Source organism: Anser anser (assembly GCF_964211835.1).
Source record: "Anser anser genome assembly, chromosome: Z".
Classification (NCBI taxonomy): Eukaryota; Metazoa; Chordata; class Aves; order Anseriformes; family Anatidae; genus Anser; species Anser anser.
Genome location: NC_139723.1, coordinates 37,575,858 through 37,592,212, shown reverse-complemented (window position 1 = coordinate 37,592,212; position 16,355 = coordinate 37,575,858). Strand labels below are relative to the sequence as shown.

The following is a 16,355-nucleotide window of genomic DNA, read 5'->3' as shown; positions in this document are numbered from 1 at the left end:
CAGCTCAAGTGGTAAGGGTTCCTGTTCTGCAGAATGCAGAGACTTGAATTAGCTTTAAATTAGCAGCATCGAGTACCCACAGTAATCCATCCACGGTGGCATATGTATGGCTCAGCATGAAAGAACTCTTGATTCTCGGCAAACTGCTACCACTTCCCCAGCTAATTAGATTAAAGGTAGCTATGCAAGGTTACACAAACTGATTTTTTGGCTAAAACACGAGACGAGAGATGGATAAGAATGAGGAAGCACAGGAAAACAGACTCTTAAAATATACTTTTACAGTGCTGCTGCCCATATTCTGCAATGCTTCTCTGGCTGCTTGTTTGGTGGTAATGGGCCCTAAGCAGTCAACTTCAATCTATTCAGCATTAGCCTCCACTGGACAATGATAGCCCACCTAATTCCCTATTTCTGTTGTATCTCTTAATGCGCAGGGCTGGACTAAGTGTTTGTCCCTGGGGACAAATACTGGAGAAAAAGCCCAAATACTTTGTATTAAAGATCTACAGCTTTCACATTACAAAAGGAAAGTAAATAAATCTATCTTTGGCATTTTGCTAAGTTGGATGGAAGACATATTCTTTCACTTCATTTTGTTTTGTGGTCTTTATTGTGTAGATGTTTGTCTGATTCCTTACCAGTCATTATTTGTATCCATTCTATTTAGAACCTTTATGACAGAATGGAGACCCGATGGCGCCTACATTTTCTGCTATTGTTTTTATCTCTGCAACACTAGATGCTACCGAAGTTAGAAATTTATAATATAGTGTAGTTGTACCATCCCCTTCAAACAATCAGAAAAGAGTTTTAAGGGAGTTCTGTTTAGAGATTGCAATATCAGCATTTTATTAGAAAATCCTTTCTAGTAAAATTTTAAGATTGAAATACATTTTGGGGAAACAATATTCTTATAGCTGATGTTTTAACTGAAAATGATATCTGAAAATACAGGATCAAATGGTACACAATCAGGTTTTTAAAATAAAACTTTTTTTTTTTTTTAGCAAACCCTGCTCTTTTATGATATCATAAAATAAAATTAAAAAAAAAAAGTCTCTAAACAGTACTTAACTACCCTCTCCTCAGAAAACCACAATCTATCAGAACATTGCACTTACTCTCCTCTGAGATCAAAGAAATGCTGTAAACTCTATCTTTCATAAAGCATCAGAAAAGTTCCATTTACTATTCCTGAGACATCCTATTACTTAGGAATTTCAAAAAGGACTAAGATTATAAGCAAATTGTATCAATTTCAAAGGAAGCTTGTTTGTTCAAAACTATATAGATGTGTCAACTGGAGATGTATTTATTTTTTTTTAAAAAAAAGAAGCCTCACCCTGTTGCATTAAGAATATAATATTGGAACAATCAACTGATGTCACTCTACTCAAGGCAAAAGCTGTCTCTAAAATGATTAATATTTCTGACATAGTAAGTAAAATGGAACTCAACTTAAACATGCTGAGAAAATTACTGACCTTCCCTTCACTGAGGCTTTTTTTTTTTTTAACTGAGTGTAGTAAAAGGCTTAGGCTAACTAAATCTGGAAATACTATTTTTTGTTATTGATGTTGTTTTCCATTTTGTTGCAATCAGCGTTACTAGGAAATTTTACTAGCTATCATAAATCTTTCAAAACATTAACTATGGTCACAACATTTTACACAGCACATGTGCAGTACACCTGTGGACTTTTGACAAGGGATAAAAGAAGACATTACTGAAAAATCAGATAGCATACTGCCTGGGAAAAATATAAGGATTCAGGTGCTTAGTGTCTGATAGCTGGAATGGTATATCTTCAACAAAGACTCAGGAAAAAAAACAGCCAAAACATCAATTAATATTCACTATATGATAATACTACTAAAGCAATGGCTTTAGTAATGGTAAATAGTAAAGCAAGTAGTGGAATAGAAGAATTTATAGTAAATAGAAGAATAAATAGTAAATAATAGAATAGAAGAATGTAGTAAATAGTAAAGCGAATAATAGGATAGAAGAATTTTTGTCTACAAATTATTTTCAAGTTCTCCACATTCTTTGAGGTTAGATTTACTTTGAGCATTACAACTTGGAGTGATATGGTTGTACATCAATGTTTGGTACTTTCTTAAAAGCTGCACCATAGGCACTACAGACAATGCAATGAACATGAAGGCCATTCTGGGTTCCCATTCTGATTCTCTCACCAGGTAACTCATTACCTTGTGCAGGTCATTCAGCCTGTCAGTATTGCCAGCTATAGCAATTACACTCATTCCTAGCCTTTTGAAAACCACTTCGTGATGACACTGTTAAGAGAACAGTGTTACCATCCCTGAACATTTCCAAGGCACGAGCAAGCTCTTATGCACCCCACTAGACCCTATCCAACAATCTAAACCTACAGCTTTGATGCAAATGCAGAGCTGCATGGAAGCGCCAAACAAAACTTTGCAGCTAGTTAAGTACACTAACACAATTTCAATGGAACAAAATTGTGTGTTTGTGCTAACATGTGCTGACTCATTTTGCTGGCACAAGGTAAGACTGGAAAAGGAAGCAGCAGGATGCTATACCAAGGCAGTGAGCAGCCTCCTGGGCAAGCCCAGGAAGAAGACAGACTCCTTTAGAAACAATCATTTTTGCAGTTCTTACCACTTAACAAAACTCCAAGTTGATGACAACAGAAGACAAGCATCATTTTACAATCTGTCCTTGCCTGCAACATTTCACTGTTATATCTAGCTCACTGTTTCTACACAAGACATTAGCTAACAGCAAACAACAAATATAGTGCAAACAATGTCTAAGAGACTCAAAATCTTAACTGCTGGAGTAGAAAGGTAGATAAAAGAAGAGAAATTCAAATGTGAATGCACTTGCTTCAACAAATAGTCCTCTTGTATTTGTTTGTTGGCCTAATCCTTGAAGGGAGTGAGAAAAGATATGTTGATTTCCATCTGCTGGTACTGAGATTTTTGCAATGATCCACTAACAAACCGCCTTCTGAATCATTGCTCATTTCAATTAGTTAAATGTGATAATACCAGAAGATGCATGCGCAAGAACAATACAGCATGTACTAGCCCCCAGTTTACACTTTGTGCTGATTCTTGCTGATTCTTAATTTCTTGAAAGCTGACAACTTAATGAATTTCTGAAAAACATAAAAATAATTGAGCCATCTAAACTCAGAATTTTACCTATCTGCAGTAAAAGAAATTTAAAAATTTGAAAGAGTAAGGAAATTAGAAGACTCCAAGTCAAACTTAAAAGATAGCTCCCTCTGACTAACAGCCTATTTGGAGGACAGTGATGCCATGATCCCCTAAACAAGCTGTCTTTTGGAGACAGAGAATCTTTGCCACTTTTAGGTTTAAATTATTTTTCCCATTAGCTATTGTAAATTTAATTTGTATACAAATATCTTCATATCCGTCCCATCATCCCCTTGCACTACCCCCCTGTCATCCCCGCCCCAAGAAATTAATAAATAAATAAAAACCCCATGTTTATTTTAGTCCTAGTCCCTAAAGACTGAACAGTAAAGCAGGATCTGAAACCTCTCTTTCAGTTATGAAGAGCTGTGAGAATCAGTGGTGGAATAACAGGATCTCCTTTCTGTGGAAGCATTGGAGACAGGGAGTGCACACACGAACAGAACAGCAGGGAACAAAAAAAAAAACCAACCAACCAACCAACAAAAAAAAAAAAAAGAGTGCTGCAGCCAAAGAACCACGGGAAGCTCAAAAACATTTTGGTCTAGTCCATTTTGATGCCAAAGCGATTGCCTTGTGATTCTCCACCCAGAAGGAATTTCACAGAAGCTGTGACAATTGACAATGATGAAATTGGAATAGCTCGTCTGAAATCAGTGGTCCTGTGTTGACTGATAATGTACTACATGAGAATCTAGCTTATTGTTTTATAGAAATAAGAGGTTAGTCAAGGAAGAAAGGAATTGGAGTTATTCTGGATTTACAGTGTAAGCTAGCCCCAAAACTCCCCTGGCCACAGTACAGTTTTCCTAACACTTCTAGCAATAGCACAATACTTAATAAAACTCTGAAAAAGTATAAAATAAAAAATATTCTAATTTTGAAACTTCAATATATTTTGGGAAATTGAATAAAATTCTGACCTACTTCTCATATTTCTGTTTTATATTTCTGTCTATTTTTCAAAACTATCAAAGTGTTAATATATTTTGTGTTTAACCCCCAAGATAGCCACAACTTTGCCCGCTGATTAAGAATGTAAAATCTTACAAACATTCCAAAACACATTTTCTAACGTTATGGGAAAAAAAAATCTTGGTATTTTTCCACCTGAGATAGCTTTCTGCAGGAATATTTGGAAGATTGGCACCATGGATTTTGTTTCCAAATAAAGAATAATATTATATGTTTCAAGTTTGTGACACATTTTTGATTTTTTTTTCTGGTCAACAGAGTTCTTGGTTAATGTTAACTATAAGACATTAAGTCACTGTTATTCTAATAAGCAACGAAAAAGTATTAACTGAAGAGTTCTGAAGCTCTGAACTTTGAGTACAGTGAGACAGAAAGCACAAATGTATTCGTCACCTAAAAACATTATAAACTTGTCTATATAATAGAATATTGGCACTCACTCTGTCTGGCTTAAGTGGATACTCATATCCACACTGAAAAATGTGTCTTGGAATTTACTGAATAAACAATAAATCCAGTATTTTTTTGTTTAGCATCCATCGATGGGAATAACTACAACAACCCTTTTCAGTAATGACATCTGTCCTGTAATGTTCCTTTCTCCTGAATTTCACTTCTGGATTGGGTAATGTGCTACAAGGAATACCTTGAGTGCCTCATGTACGTTCACAGTTATGCTAACATTCCAACAGAATTGCCTTACTATTCTTTTTATGGTAGACAGGAGTTTGTATTTTGGTGTATGCTTTTGTTTATTTTCTTTCTCTTTCTTCCTTTCTTTCTCTGGCAAGCTCTGGAAAGCTAGGAATTGTATGGTTGATTAGCATTTTTTGTCTACTTCCTTTGGCAAGTTCTGTAATTTACAGCATGTTAAACATCCCTGGAATTTGATATCCCCTTTTGCCTATAAAGATGTTATATGAAGATCTATAGTAAGATCAAACAGCTCTTGCTTACCTTTCAATTAACTTTTACTGATGATCTAATCTCAGACTAAAACTCTACGTCTGAGTTTTTAGAAGTTAGTGAAAGCAAAAGCAAAATATGTCAAACTGAAACCACAGTCTACATGTACTCTTAATGGTTTTACATGGTTACATGGGACGGGGCAACCCTGGCTACACGTACAGACTGGGCGACAAGATGCTGGAGAGCAGCCCTGCAGAGAGGGATCTGGTGGTTGTGGTTGATAGCCAACTGAATATGAGCCAGCAGTGTGCCCTGGCAGCCAGGAGGGCCAACCATACCCTGGGGTGCATCAAGCACAGCACTGCTAGTCGGTCAAGGGAAGCGATTGTCCCACTCTACTCTGCGCTGCTGTGGCCTCACCTCGAGTACTGTGTGTTCTGGGCATCACAGTACAAAAAGGATGTAAAACTATTGGAGAGTGTCCAGAGGAGGGCGACGAAGATGGTGAAGGGCCTAGAGGGGAAGACGTATCAGGAACGGCTGAGGTCACTGGGCCTGTTCAGCCTGGAAAAGAGGAGGCTGAGGGGAGACCTCATCGCAGTCTACAGCTTCCTCGCGAGGGGGAGTGGAGGGGCAGGCGCCAATCTATTCTCTTTAGACACCAGTGATAGGACCCGTGGGAATGGTGTTAAGCTGAGGCAGGGGAGGTATAGGCTAGACATCAGGAAGAGGTTCTTCACTGAGAGGGTTGTCACACACTGGAACAGGCTCCCCAGTGAAGTAGTCACTGCACCAAGCCTGTTGGAGTTTAAGAAGTGTTTGGACTGTGCACTTAGTCACATGGTCTGAATTTTTGGGTAGACCTGTGTGGTGCCAGGAGTTGGACTCAATGATCCTTATGGGTCCCTTCCAACTCGGGAGATTCTATGATTCTATGATTCTATACATATAAAGCAGCAATACTAAAAATATTGATGTAAAAAAAATATATATGTATATATATACATATATATGTGTGTATATATATATACATATACACACATATATATATGTATATAGTATATATATATATGTAGAGAGAGAGTAAAACAACTTAAATCTTGTCTTCAAGAGAAACACACGATGTTCTCCCTAGGTTTTGAACACTTTTCCTTAGATCATGTCATGGCTGATGTGAGTTTCAAAAAGACATCGTTTTAAAAATAAGCATGAACCCACAGTACTGTAAATGTCCATGGAAGAAATGATAACATTTAATTTATGGAAAGGTGGCATTTCAAAACAGTATTTTCACTAATGGAAAACTTATGGTTATTTATGCAATAACTGTTTCAATAAATGAAGGACCTTAGCTGTTGCTGCGCTACTGAAGTTACACAGGAAGAACTACACATATGTAGTTACACATGAAGAACTACACATACTTCAATGCCAGAAAACTCCAAACACCATCCACAGTAGTTAAGTCCAGAACAGCCATCCATTAAGTGCTACATAATATAGCCAAGGTCTCCAATCCATTTTGCTTATCACTATATTAAGACTATGAACTCTTAACTTTCTGTATACTGATGTACAGCCTCACTTGTAAGGTCTTCCAAGCTTCTTCATCACAGAAATGTGAACCATTGATACTTCAGTCTGTTCACGTTAATCTGTTCTACAATTTTGGGAACAAATGGTCATTCTATTCCCTTCAAGGTTCAACTAAAGAGGAAATATTTTTCAACAAAAATCCTTTGAATGCATTCACTTAATCTGACTTACATACAATACAACTACTCCAGATTTGATCTGCAACTTATATAAGCACAAGATGCTGAAGACTTTTTTTGTCAGATCATTTCTCTCAGACAGATAAAAACTTTTTTCCACTTCCAAGACAAAAAGAAGTGACCTGTGTGTACCAAACACACATAAAAAAATCACCTAAGACAAAGGCATCAATATGTGGAAGAACACTATCCATTTTTGATCACTAACATTCCATTCTTCGTTTAGATTTTTTTTTTTAATTGATAGCCACCTCACAGATACCCTTGCATAGACTTGGAATGATACAATAATAGAAAAAAAAAATACCAAGAACTATGGTTCATGTGAATCCTCTAACAATTTTTGTTACTGATATAAACCAGGCCAAAAATAAATGAATAAATAAAAATCTGCTTCTCCCTTACCTGTGATGAACCACAAGCATGAAAATAGTTAAGAGTCCATTACTGCTGTCCATAACATTCTGATCTTACCAAAACAATTTAGGTTCTGAATACCTGTATTTATATTACTGTTACAGGCTCCTATTAGCCAAAAGAAATTCTAGGGTCAGAAACATGCCATGACACCTTTCATTTAGTGTTTTTACCCAGAACTAAGTCTGAACTGAGCAACTATTGCCTTTTCCAACAGACCTTCATACTGAAGAACCCCAAAAGGGTGTGAGGGGGAATGAATTTTCACAGAAAACCTCAGCGTAGCTAGCACTCACTTTAATTGTAGATACCAGAAGATGACTTGCACAACAGTACACATCCTGTAAGTTTCTGAACACTTATATGCTTCATAAACACTGTATTACTCTATTATATTATCTTCTTACAGTAAAAAAAAAAGACATATTCTTATCGAAGATAAATCCACAGCAGTAAAAAAAACAATATACCTGCTTTAACTTGCTATTCTTAATTAAGAATACTAAAACAATTTGTTATTAAACTGTCAATGATATTTTTTTTAAAAAAAGAAATAAAGAGTATATTAAAGAAATGAGATAGAAATATTATACAACAAAGTATTGTATATCTAAGTATCTAGATACCTGTATATATCTAACAAAGTATTATTGGTATTTTAGACATCTGTATTTTAGCTAGTTACAGCTACCCATTGCAGATGCTGCTGTCACATTGTAGTTTCACATATCTATTTATGTAACACTCACTTTATGAAGTGGTCTATACACACAGCCTCTTACGTTTATTTACTTACCAACAGTATCACATGGTTCGTCTTTATGTACACAGAAATCCTTCCTAGAATTGGGGGTGGAAAAAAGAAAAGTGTTAAGCAAGCCAAGCTGTCAGACTCACAATGACTGTGTGACCTATTTACAAATACTTTATGTGGCTCAAAGAATAAATACAGAACATCATTATCTCAACAAAGAGCATGGGGAAGCAAAGGCCACGATTACCCAAAACTTCCGGATATTCTCAGAAGAGATTTAAGAGTAGTCAGGTGACAAAACAATGTACCATATATTTATATTGCATTGTACATAATTTTGCCTTTTCTTAACCATTTCAACCTTTTGAAATGTAACAAGTCTAAAGTTAGTCTTCAGAAATTTGCAGAAGTTATCTTTCATTTGAAATAAAAATATTTGTGATACTTAACACCATATCCAAAAGCAGCATTGTAATCCAGCATTTGGATCAAAAAATAGAGTAAAATTGTGCTCCAAAGTCAATGGTTAACAAGACTAAAAGAAAACATGGTGTAAGTGCATGTTGGACAAGTATTTCTGGTGGGGCATCCATTCTAACAGTGCTCGATTTCAAATTAACTCACTGGGAAATGACTATCACCAACACAACTTTCAGTCTAGCCACAGCTCTATAAATGAGACCACTTAATTGCATTAAGTGGAGTAAATACTTGTACTGGGTGTGACTGGGATGGAGTTAACTTTCCCTGCAGCAGCCCATACAGTGCTGTGCTCTGCACTTGTAGCTAGAACAGCAGTGGTATCACACCAGTGTTGTGTCTATTGCTGAGCAATACTGGCACTGCATCAGGACTCCCTCTAACCCTCCCAGAGCCAGCGGGCTGGGGGTGGGCAATAGGTGAGGAAGAAACATCACCAGGGCAGCTGACCTAAACCAACCAAAGGGATATTCCATACCATATGATGTCACACTCTGCAATAAACAGTGGAAAAAGGAAGGAAAGGGAAGGGGTGGGCTCTTGTTCTTAAAATGTCTGTCCTTCCAAACAACAGCTATGTGTGTGTAGTGGGTTTACATGGCAACGTTTTGGTAGCAGGGAGCCACAGGGGTGGCTTCTGTGAGAAGAATCTAGAAGCTGCCCCATATTAGATAAGGGCCCTGCTGCTGGCCAGAGCCGAGCCAGTAAGCGATGTTGTTTGTGCCTCTGTGAGAGCATATTTAAGAAAGGGAAAAGAAAAAACCTGCTGCCACACAGCAGCTGGGAGAGAGAGAGGAGTGAGGAACAGTCCTGCAGCCGCCAAGGTCGGTGAAGAAGGAGGGGGAGAGGTGCTCCAGGCACTGGAGCAGAAGTTCCCTGCGGCCTGTGGTGAGAATCATGGTGATGCAGGCTGTCCCCCTGCAGCCCACGGAGAACCACGGTGGTGCAGGGTTCCATGCTGCAGCCTGTGGAGGAGACCACTGTGGAGCGGGTGGACCTTCACTGATGGAGGCTGCAGCCTATGGACCTGCCAGAGCAGATTCTGGGCTGGAGCTGTAGCCTGTGGAGAGGAGACCACGCAGGAGCAGGTGACCTGGCAAGAACTGCTGCCCATGGGAGATCCAGGTTGGAGCAGTTTGCTCCTGATGGATGGACCCCGTGGTACGGACCCGTATCTGCAGGATCAGTTTGGCAAGGACTGCATCCCGTGGGAGGGACCCCACGGCACAGGGGATGAGAGTGACCGTGAAGGAGCAGTGGACACAAAGTGCTACAGACTGACCACAACCCCCCATTCCTCCATTCCCCTGTGCCGCTCGGGGGGAAGAGGTGGAACAGGGTGGATGGGGGGGAAGGCGTTTTTGGTTTCTTTCCTTTGTTTCTCACTTCTCTAGCTTGTTAATAATAGGCAATAAATCTTACTCTGAGTCTGTTTTGCCCATCACAATAATTACTGTGCGATCTCCCCATCCTTATCTCAACCCTCGAGCCCTTTGGATCGTATTTTCTCCCCTTTCCTGTTTGAGAAGGCGGATTGAGAGAGTGGCTGTGGTGGAACTCGTCTTCCCGCCTGAGTAAAACCACCACAGCGTGTTGAGGCCCGGCTTCAAGGATGTAGTCAAGCACTGCTTGTTGGTGGGAAGTAGAGAGTAATTTCTTTCCTCTGCACTTCCACATGGCCTTTGCTTGGTTTTATTGTTTTTTTTTGTTGTTGTTTTGTTTTGTTTTTTTCCCTTTCCCTTTTTCCCCTTTCACTTTTCCCTTTAGATAATTTTTTTAATTATTAATAATTCTCCCTTAATAATTATTTTTCCTTTAATTAAATTATCCTTATCTCAAGCCATGAGTTGTTTCTTTCCTTTTCTTCATCACCTCCTTTTCTGCGGAGCTGGAGTGAGAGAATGGTTGTGGTGGAGTTCAGCTGCCTAGCAAGATAAAACCACCACAATACTTTACCCCTGCTTTAAACAACATCTGCCTGGAAATCATTTTCACACTTATTTTACCTGTTCTCAGAGACAAATAACAAAATTATCAAAAAAGCAAAAGCAGAGTTTCTTTTTAATGGAATTTGAGGTATACATGAGAAAAAAAAACACACACAACACATATAACATCTAAGAAAAATATTGCCTACTTACCTGAACTTTATTGACATGTACTCAAACAAAGAACATTCTGTCCTTATGCTGTACCACAGAGTAATGGTCTCAATTTTTACATAGGCCATGTGGGCCAGAGATACCTCATTTCATATTCTGTCTATGAAGCTACAAAGATACAGATGTACATATAGACAGACATAAAGATATATATAAACACACATATGCACTTACAGACATATCTATGTATTTATTATTAGTGGCCATATCTATCAGTGGAAATTAACTGATACCTGAGATATACTGGAAAGAAGTAACCAACATAGAAATTTTCTGTTTCCAATAATGCTCAAGTTATTAAATAGTTTTGCATGAATAATCATATTTGCTTTTTTATACCTAGAAAGCTCCAAGTGTGCATTTCATGCATATATACTGCCTATAGTATAGTCAGATAACACATTGTTAAGTGGATATATTACATCTTTTAATAAATGCAGCTGTTAAAGGCTCTAAAAGAAAAAAGTTGGAAGTTAGTTAAGTAATCACTTTAATATGGATTAGACTCAACCCCAAATTCTACTTTTTTATAGAACAAGATCTAATAATGAAAGATAGTTCTCTTTCAAAAATGTCTGACATTCAAAAATGTGTGTTTATTTTCTAGTAACTAAACGTTTGTTAGCATTGCTTGCTAGGAATTATTTGGTGCTTGAGATGAGAGAGTAGACTAGTGATACTTATCAGTTTTACAAATGCAACTATTCAAAGAGCTTTTTGTTTGTTTGTTTCCCACAGATTATTCCCACATAGTGATTTAGGCTGAAAAGCAATCTCAAGAGGCTGGCAGATTTCTGACACTTGTTAAAGGCCACACAGCCAGAGACATGGGGTTATAGCTGTTGATTCTCCAGTCACCATTGCCAGATAATTACTAAGTAGTAAAGCAAAACAACACTGCTAGAAACAAATCTTCTGACTAAAGTGATAAAGTAACTCCGGGAATCCATTTAGATGAGCTTTGGAAATCCAGCCAAAAGTGGTGAACAAGAAACTATAACCAGATACAGAAGGAAGTTCTTTAGTTTTTCAAACCTGCAACAAGTTGCATTAATGCACTGGGTTGTAACACAATTCTTTGTTTTGTGCTATGTGACGCAAGGGACTTATTGTATTGTTAAGCAACATGACAGAATGATTAGAAATATGGTACTTGCTGTTAAGCAAGAGAACGTGTATAAAGACAATCTAAGACATACATGGTATTCCACGCATAGCCATACAACTACCATAAATATTAACTGATGTAATAACAAGTTTTTTTTTTTTAATAAAAAAAAAAAGAGCATACCTTCAAATTTAACAGAAGATTATTGCCAATATTCAAGAGGTTTTTGCTTATGTAATAGCTTTGTTCTCAGATACTTACTGAGCTGTTTTTGTTTTGTTTTTCCATCTTGGCTGACTATGGTTAAGCTATGCATCCAGAGTTTCATTATGGGACTTGGGGGAAACAGTTCTGCTATGATTTGGCAAGAGGGAAGTACAATAAATGCTTCTTAGTTCCTTTTTTACACTGAAAGAATGCAATACCTCCTTTTATTTCCAAGTACATGAATGTATTACACACACTTAAGACTGGGTTCCTTAGCAAAGATTTAGGGCTCTAGCTATACCTACAAATGACTCTTACAGAGATTGTTCTCTAATTCCTCAAAGGTAATTTACATATTCCATCACATTCCATCAACTACCTTCCAGTATGTATACATTTAGCATACACGTATATATATGTGTATATATATATACGTATATATACACACACCTTTATATTTTATATATATGCAATTGGCATACTGAAACCATACAACACAAAAGAGGATATGGACTCTTGGATATGGATGAGGTAGTACAAAAAAGAGCAATATAGCACAATAAAGCTCCCAGGAAAGCCATTGAGATTATTTGTTTGTTCTTTTCCTTTCTTCTCAGCAAAATAGGGCTAAGATAATAGCATTGTCATTAATGTATACAGAAGGTTTTGGAGCACAAGTCCCTAAGTCTAACAGTGAAAGCAAAAAATTGGTTAAAGCACACTGAAATCCACTCCTAGTAAGTATCCAGCACACAACCGCCATTATTCTAAATGGCTACTTTGTGTTCACATGGAAGGGAATACAGGTCTTATTCAAGAGAGAGTAAAGAGGAGTTTTCTTGAGATTATGACTGATTTTCAAGTTTGATGAAGTTGGCTAATACTAGAAAAAATTCTAAGCAAGAACGGTTATCTACTCTAAAACATTATTTCAAGAATTTACATTTAGTTAGTGCATTCTTAACTACTTACAGAATTTAAAAAGGTCTTCAGAGAAGGTAAGGACTAATTATCCACTTTCCAAATATAAAGTATCTTGTTATATTCTATTTTTTAAAATAAACCTTGATGTGTAGATGGGAAAAACAACAGAAGACACAAAGAAGGAAGGATAGAAAGCAGCAGAGGAAATTAGTGTTAAACAACGATTTGGAACAAAATAAAAGAGTACTGCTGGTAAAGTTTGAAAATGAAATGAGATCTGGTAGAACACAAATAGGAATGAAGACAAATCAATTTTTATATATCAGTCATCTGAATAGCTTTTTAACGGATATAACTTTTTAATGGATATAAATTGAACCACAGGAGGTTTCGTTGCCATATGAGGAAGAACTTCTTTACAGTTTGGGTGACAGAGCACTGGAACAGGCTGCCCAAAGAGTTTGTCAAGTCTCCTTCTTTGGAGATATTCTAAATCTGCCTGGATGTGATCCTGTGTAACACGCTCTAGGTGATACTGCTTGAGCAGAGGGGTTGGACTAGATGATCTCTGAAGGTCCCTTACAACCTCAACCATTCTGTGATTCTGTGTAATGTAGCCAAAACTGGATCCCAAAACTTGAATAGGTATGGTGATAACAAAAGGACAACATGAGAAGGAGAAGGACAACATGAGAAGGATAACATTTGAAAACAGGCAGTAAGAGTTTTCTTCAAGAGAATGCTGTGTCAAATTTCAGTGCTTACAATTTGAAAAATATGAAAAGGTCTGGAAAGAGCTAAGAGAATGATTACATGTCTGGGAAACAAGCTTAAAAAACTCTCTTAGTTAATCTAAGAGAAAGATGAGTTGTGACTTGATCACAGCCTACAAGTATTTATACAGGGAGGAGCTTTCAAACAGCTCTTTAGTTACAAATGGTAGAAAGAGAACCCTGTTTGAAAGCTGAAGTGACACAGACGAGAAATTGTTCACAATTGTTCATTCTAAAAGTGAGTAACTAAGGCAATGGTCTATTTCATAACACAGCTAATGTTCCTTTATTTTATATCTTTGTTTCAAGACTGGTTAGCTTTCTTGCTCACTCCAAAAATCAAATGTAAAAATAACTGGCTGAATTTAATCCTAGGGACTTACACTAAATAATCTTAGTTTTAAAATTGAGTTTAGCTTCATGCAAGGGTACGTAACACAAGGGTGCGTAAGGATGAAAGACATTACTGAATGGAACATACGTTGCATGAATACTACAGCCCTAAAGAACATGTTGACAGAAACAGATAAATTTATGCAGATTTTTCTCACATGTAATATTACAGGCTTCATCAACTTTACAGACTCAAAAATCTTGAACCTATTAAAAACAGAAAATAACAGCACGTGATAACTTAAAATTAGGTAGATTTTAAGAATACACAAGACCAAAATTTCTAAGTTTTAAAATCAATGCGATAAATACAGGAGAGCTTTTTGCTTTGCTTTTTGTTTTGTTTGTTTTCTTTGTTGTGTTTTTTTTTTTTTAAAAAAAGCTTTGATTCTAAGATGTGCTCTTTTCATGTTTCCATGTTTCTGCCTGCACCCAGAATCCTATTAAAAATAAATAATAGTAAGGATATTTGTAGTTCTCATGAACTCCGTTGATAACTGTTGCGGATGTCAAAAGAAAACACTAAACACTGTAAAAGTTTGCAAAGAAACCAGGAGAGCTTGCAGTAATGAAATTACAGTGATGGAAAAAATAACTACGAAGACAAAATTATTTTCTATCTCACTGTGCACTTGCAAGAACTCAGTTTTACAAAGTTTTATTTCACTGTAGTGAAACTTAATAACAAATCTCTATCCCTTTACATTTCAACAGTTTTTGACTGCCAGACCCTGCAACCTTCTGGGGTGACCTTCTCATATAAGTTTTCAGTATTACACATATATTCAAAGGAACTGTACTTCCTCTGTGTGTTGTAACTACAACAATGCTTAAAAAAATCTTGTTCTAGGTTTAGGGAGACCTAAGTCTTCTGTCTTAGTATTCTGCAAATAATTGAAAATGCAACAGTACTTAGTAAATCTAAGTACTGTTTATGCCATTTGCAACTTCTATAGAATGAATCACTTCTTACAGTGAAAATGCCTCAAGCATTGTTTCAATTATATATCATTCAGAGTGCAGAGACTACAGATACTGCAGACAAATATGAATAAATGGATGATGTTGTACTGGGTCTGGCTGGAATGGAGTTGGCTGTCCCCACAGCAGCCTACATACTGCTGTGCTTTGCACTTGTACGTAGAATGCGGGTGATGTTTCACCAATGTTTTGGCTATTGCTGAGCAGCACTGGAACAGCATCAAGGCTGTTTAAGATTATCTCCAGCCCTGCCTCACCAAAGGCCAGTAGGCTGGGCATGGGCAAGAGGCGGGGAGCAGACATAGCCAGGGCAGATGAGCTAGACTGACCAAGGCGATATCCCACGCCATATGACATCATGTTCAGCAACAAAAGCTGTGGGGGGAGAAATAGAAACTTCTCGGACATAAACTGCAATATCATGCAGGGATATCATAATGATGCAAGAAACAAGTCTGAGAAATTCCTAAAGCATGGTGAAGATAATTTTCTGTCACATTAACTTATGAAAGCAACTATGAAAGTTGCCCCTCCTAGACCTGTTGTTTGAGAAGAAATGTGAGATGTAAAGGACTGTGCTATGCTGGCTGATGAACTGGCTGAAGGGCAGCACTCAAAGAGTAGTAGTGAATGGGACTACATCTGGCTGGTGACCAGTCACTAGCAGTAGTATCTCCCAGGGCTCAATTCTAGGGCCAGTTCTGTTCAACATTGTTATCAGAGATCTGGATGCAGGAGTTGAAGGCATCCCTAGCAAGTTTGCTGACGATACTGATGTGGCTCTCTGGAGGGACAAGAGGCTTGCAGAGGGATCTAGGTAGATGGGAGCATTGGGCAAACATCAACAGCATGGACTTCCACAAAGGCAAGGTTCTGCCAGGTTCTGCACCTGGGGCAGAGTGAGTAATGCCAGACACAGGCACAGACTGGAAGAGGAGTGGCTGGAGGGAGAGCAGCTCAGCAGAAAAGGATCTGGGGGTGCTGGTGACAGCAGGCTCAGCACGAGCCAGCAGTGTGCCCTGCCAGCCAAGCATTTGGCAGCAAACTGCATTTTGGGGTGCATTAACCACAGCATAGCCAGCCAGTCTGAAGAGATGATTCGATTGCTCTATTTAGCACTGGTGCAGTTCTGGGCTCCACAACGTGGAAAGGATGTTGAGATACTTGAAAGCATCCAGCGGAGAGCAACAAAGCTGGTAAAAGGGCTGGAAGGCAGGTCCTGTGAGGAGAGGCTTGTCTTGGGTTGTCCAGCCTGGAGAAGAGGAGGCCAAGAGGCAGCCTCATG

At 37.9% G+C, this 16,355-nt stretch overlaps 1 protein-coding gene across 9 annotated transcripts in view; it reads right to left on the bottom strand.

Moving 5' to 3' along the window:
* ADAMTS19 (ADAM metallopeptidase with thrombospondin type 1 motif 19) overlaps window positions 1-16,355 on the bottom strand; it is a 169,134-nt gene that overhangs the window by 105,791 nt on the left and 46,988 nt on the right. For all 9 annotated transcript variants that reach the window (XM_083817299.1, XM_083817298.1, XM_083817305.1 and 6 more), the window contains one exon: window positions 8,085-8,128. In XM_083817299.1, the coding sequence (XP_083673425.1) occupies window positions 8,085-8,128 (44 nt within the window). The remainder of the gene's footprint in view (window positions 1-8,084; window positions 8,129-16,355) is intronic.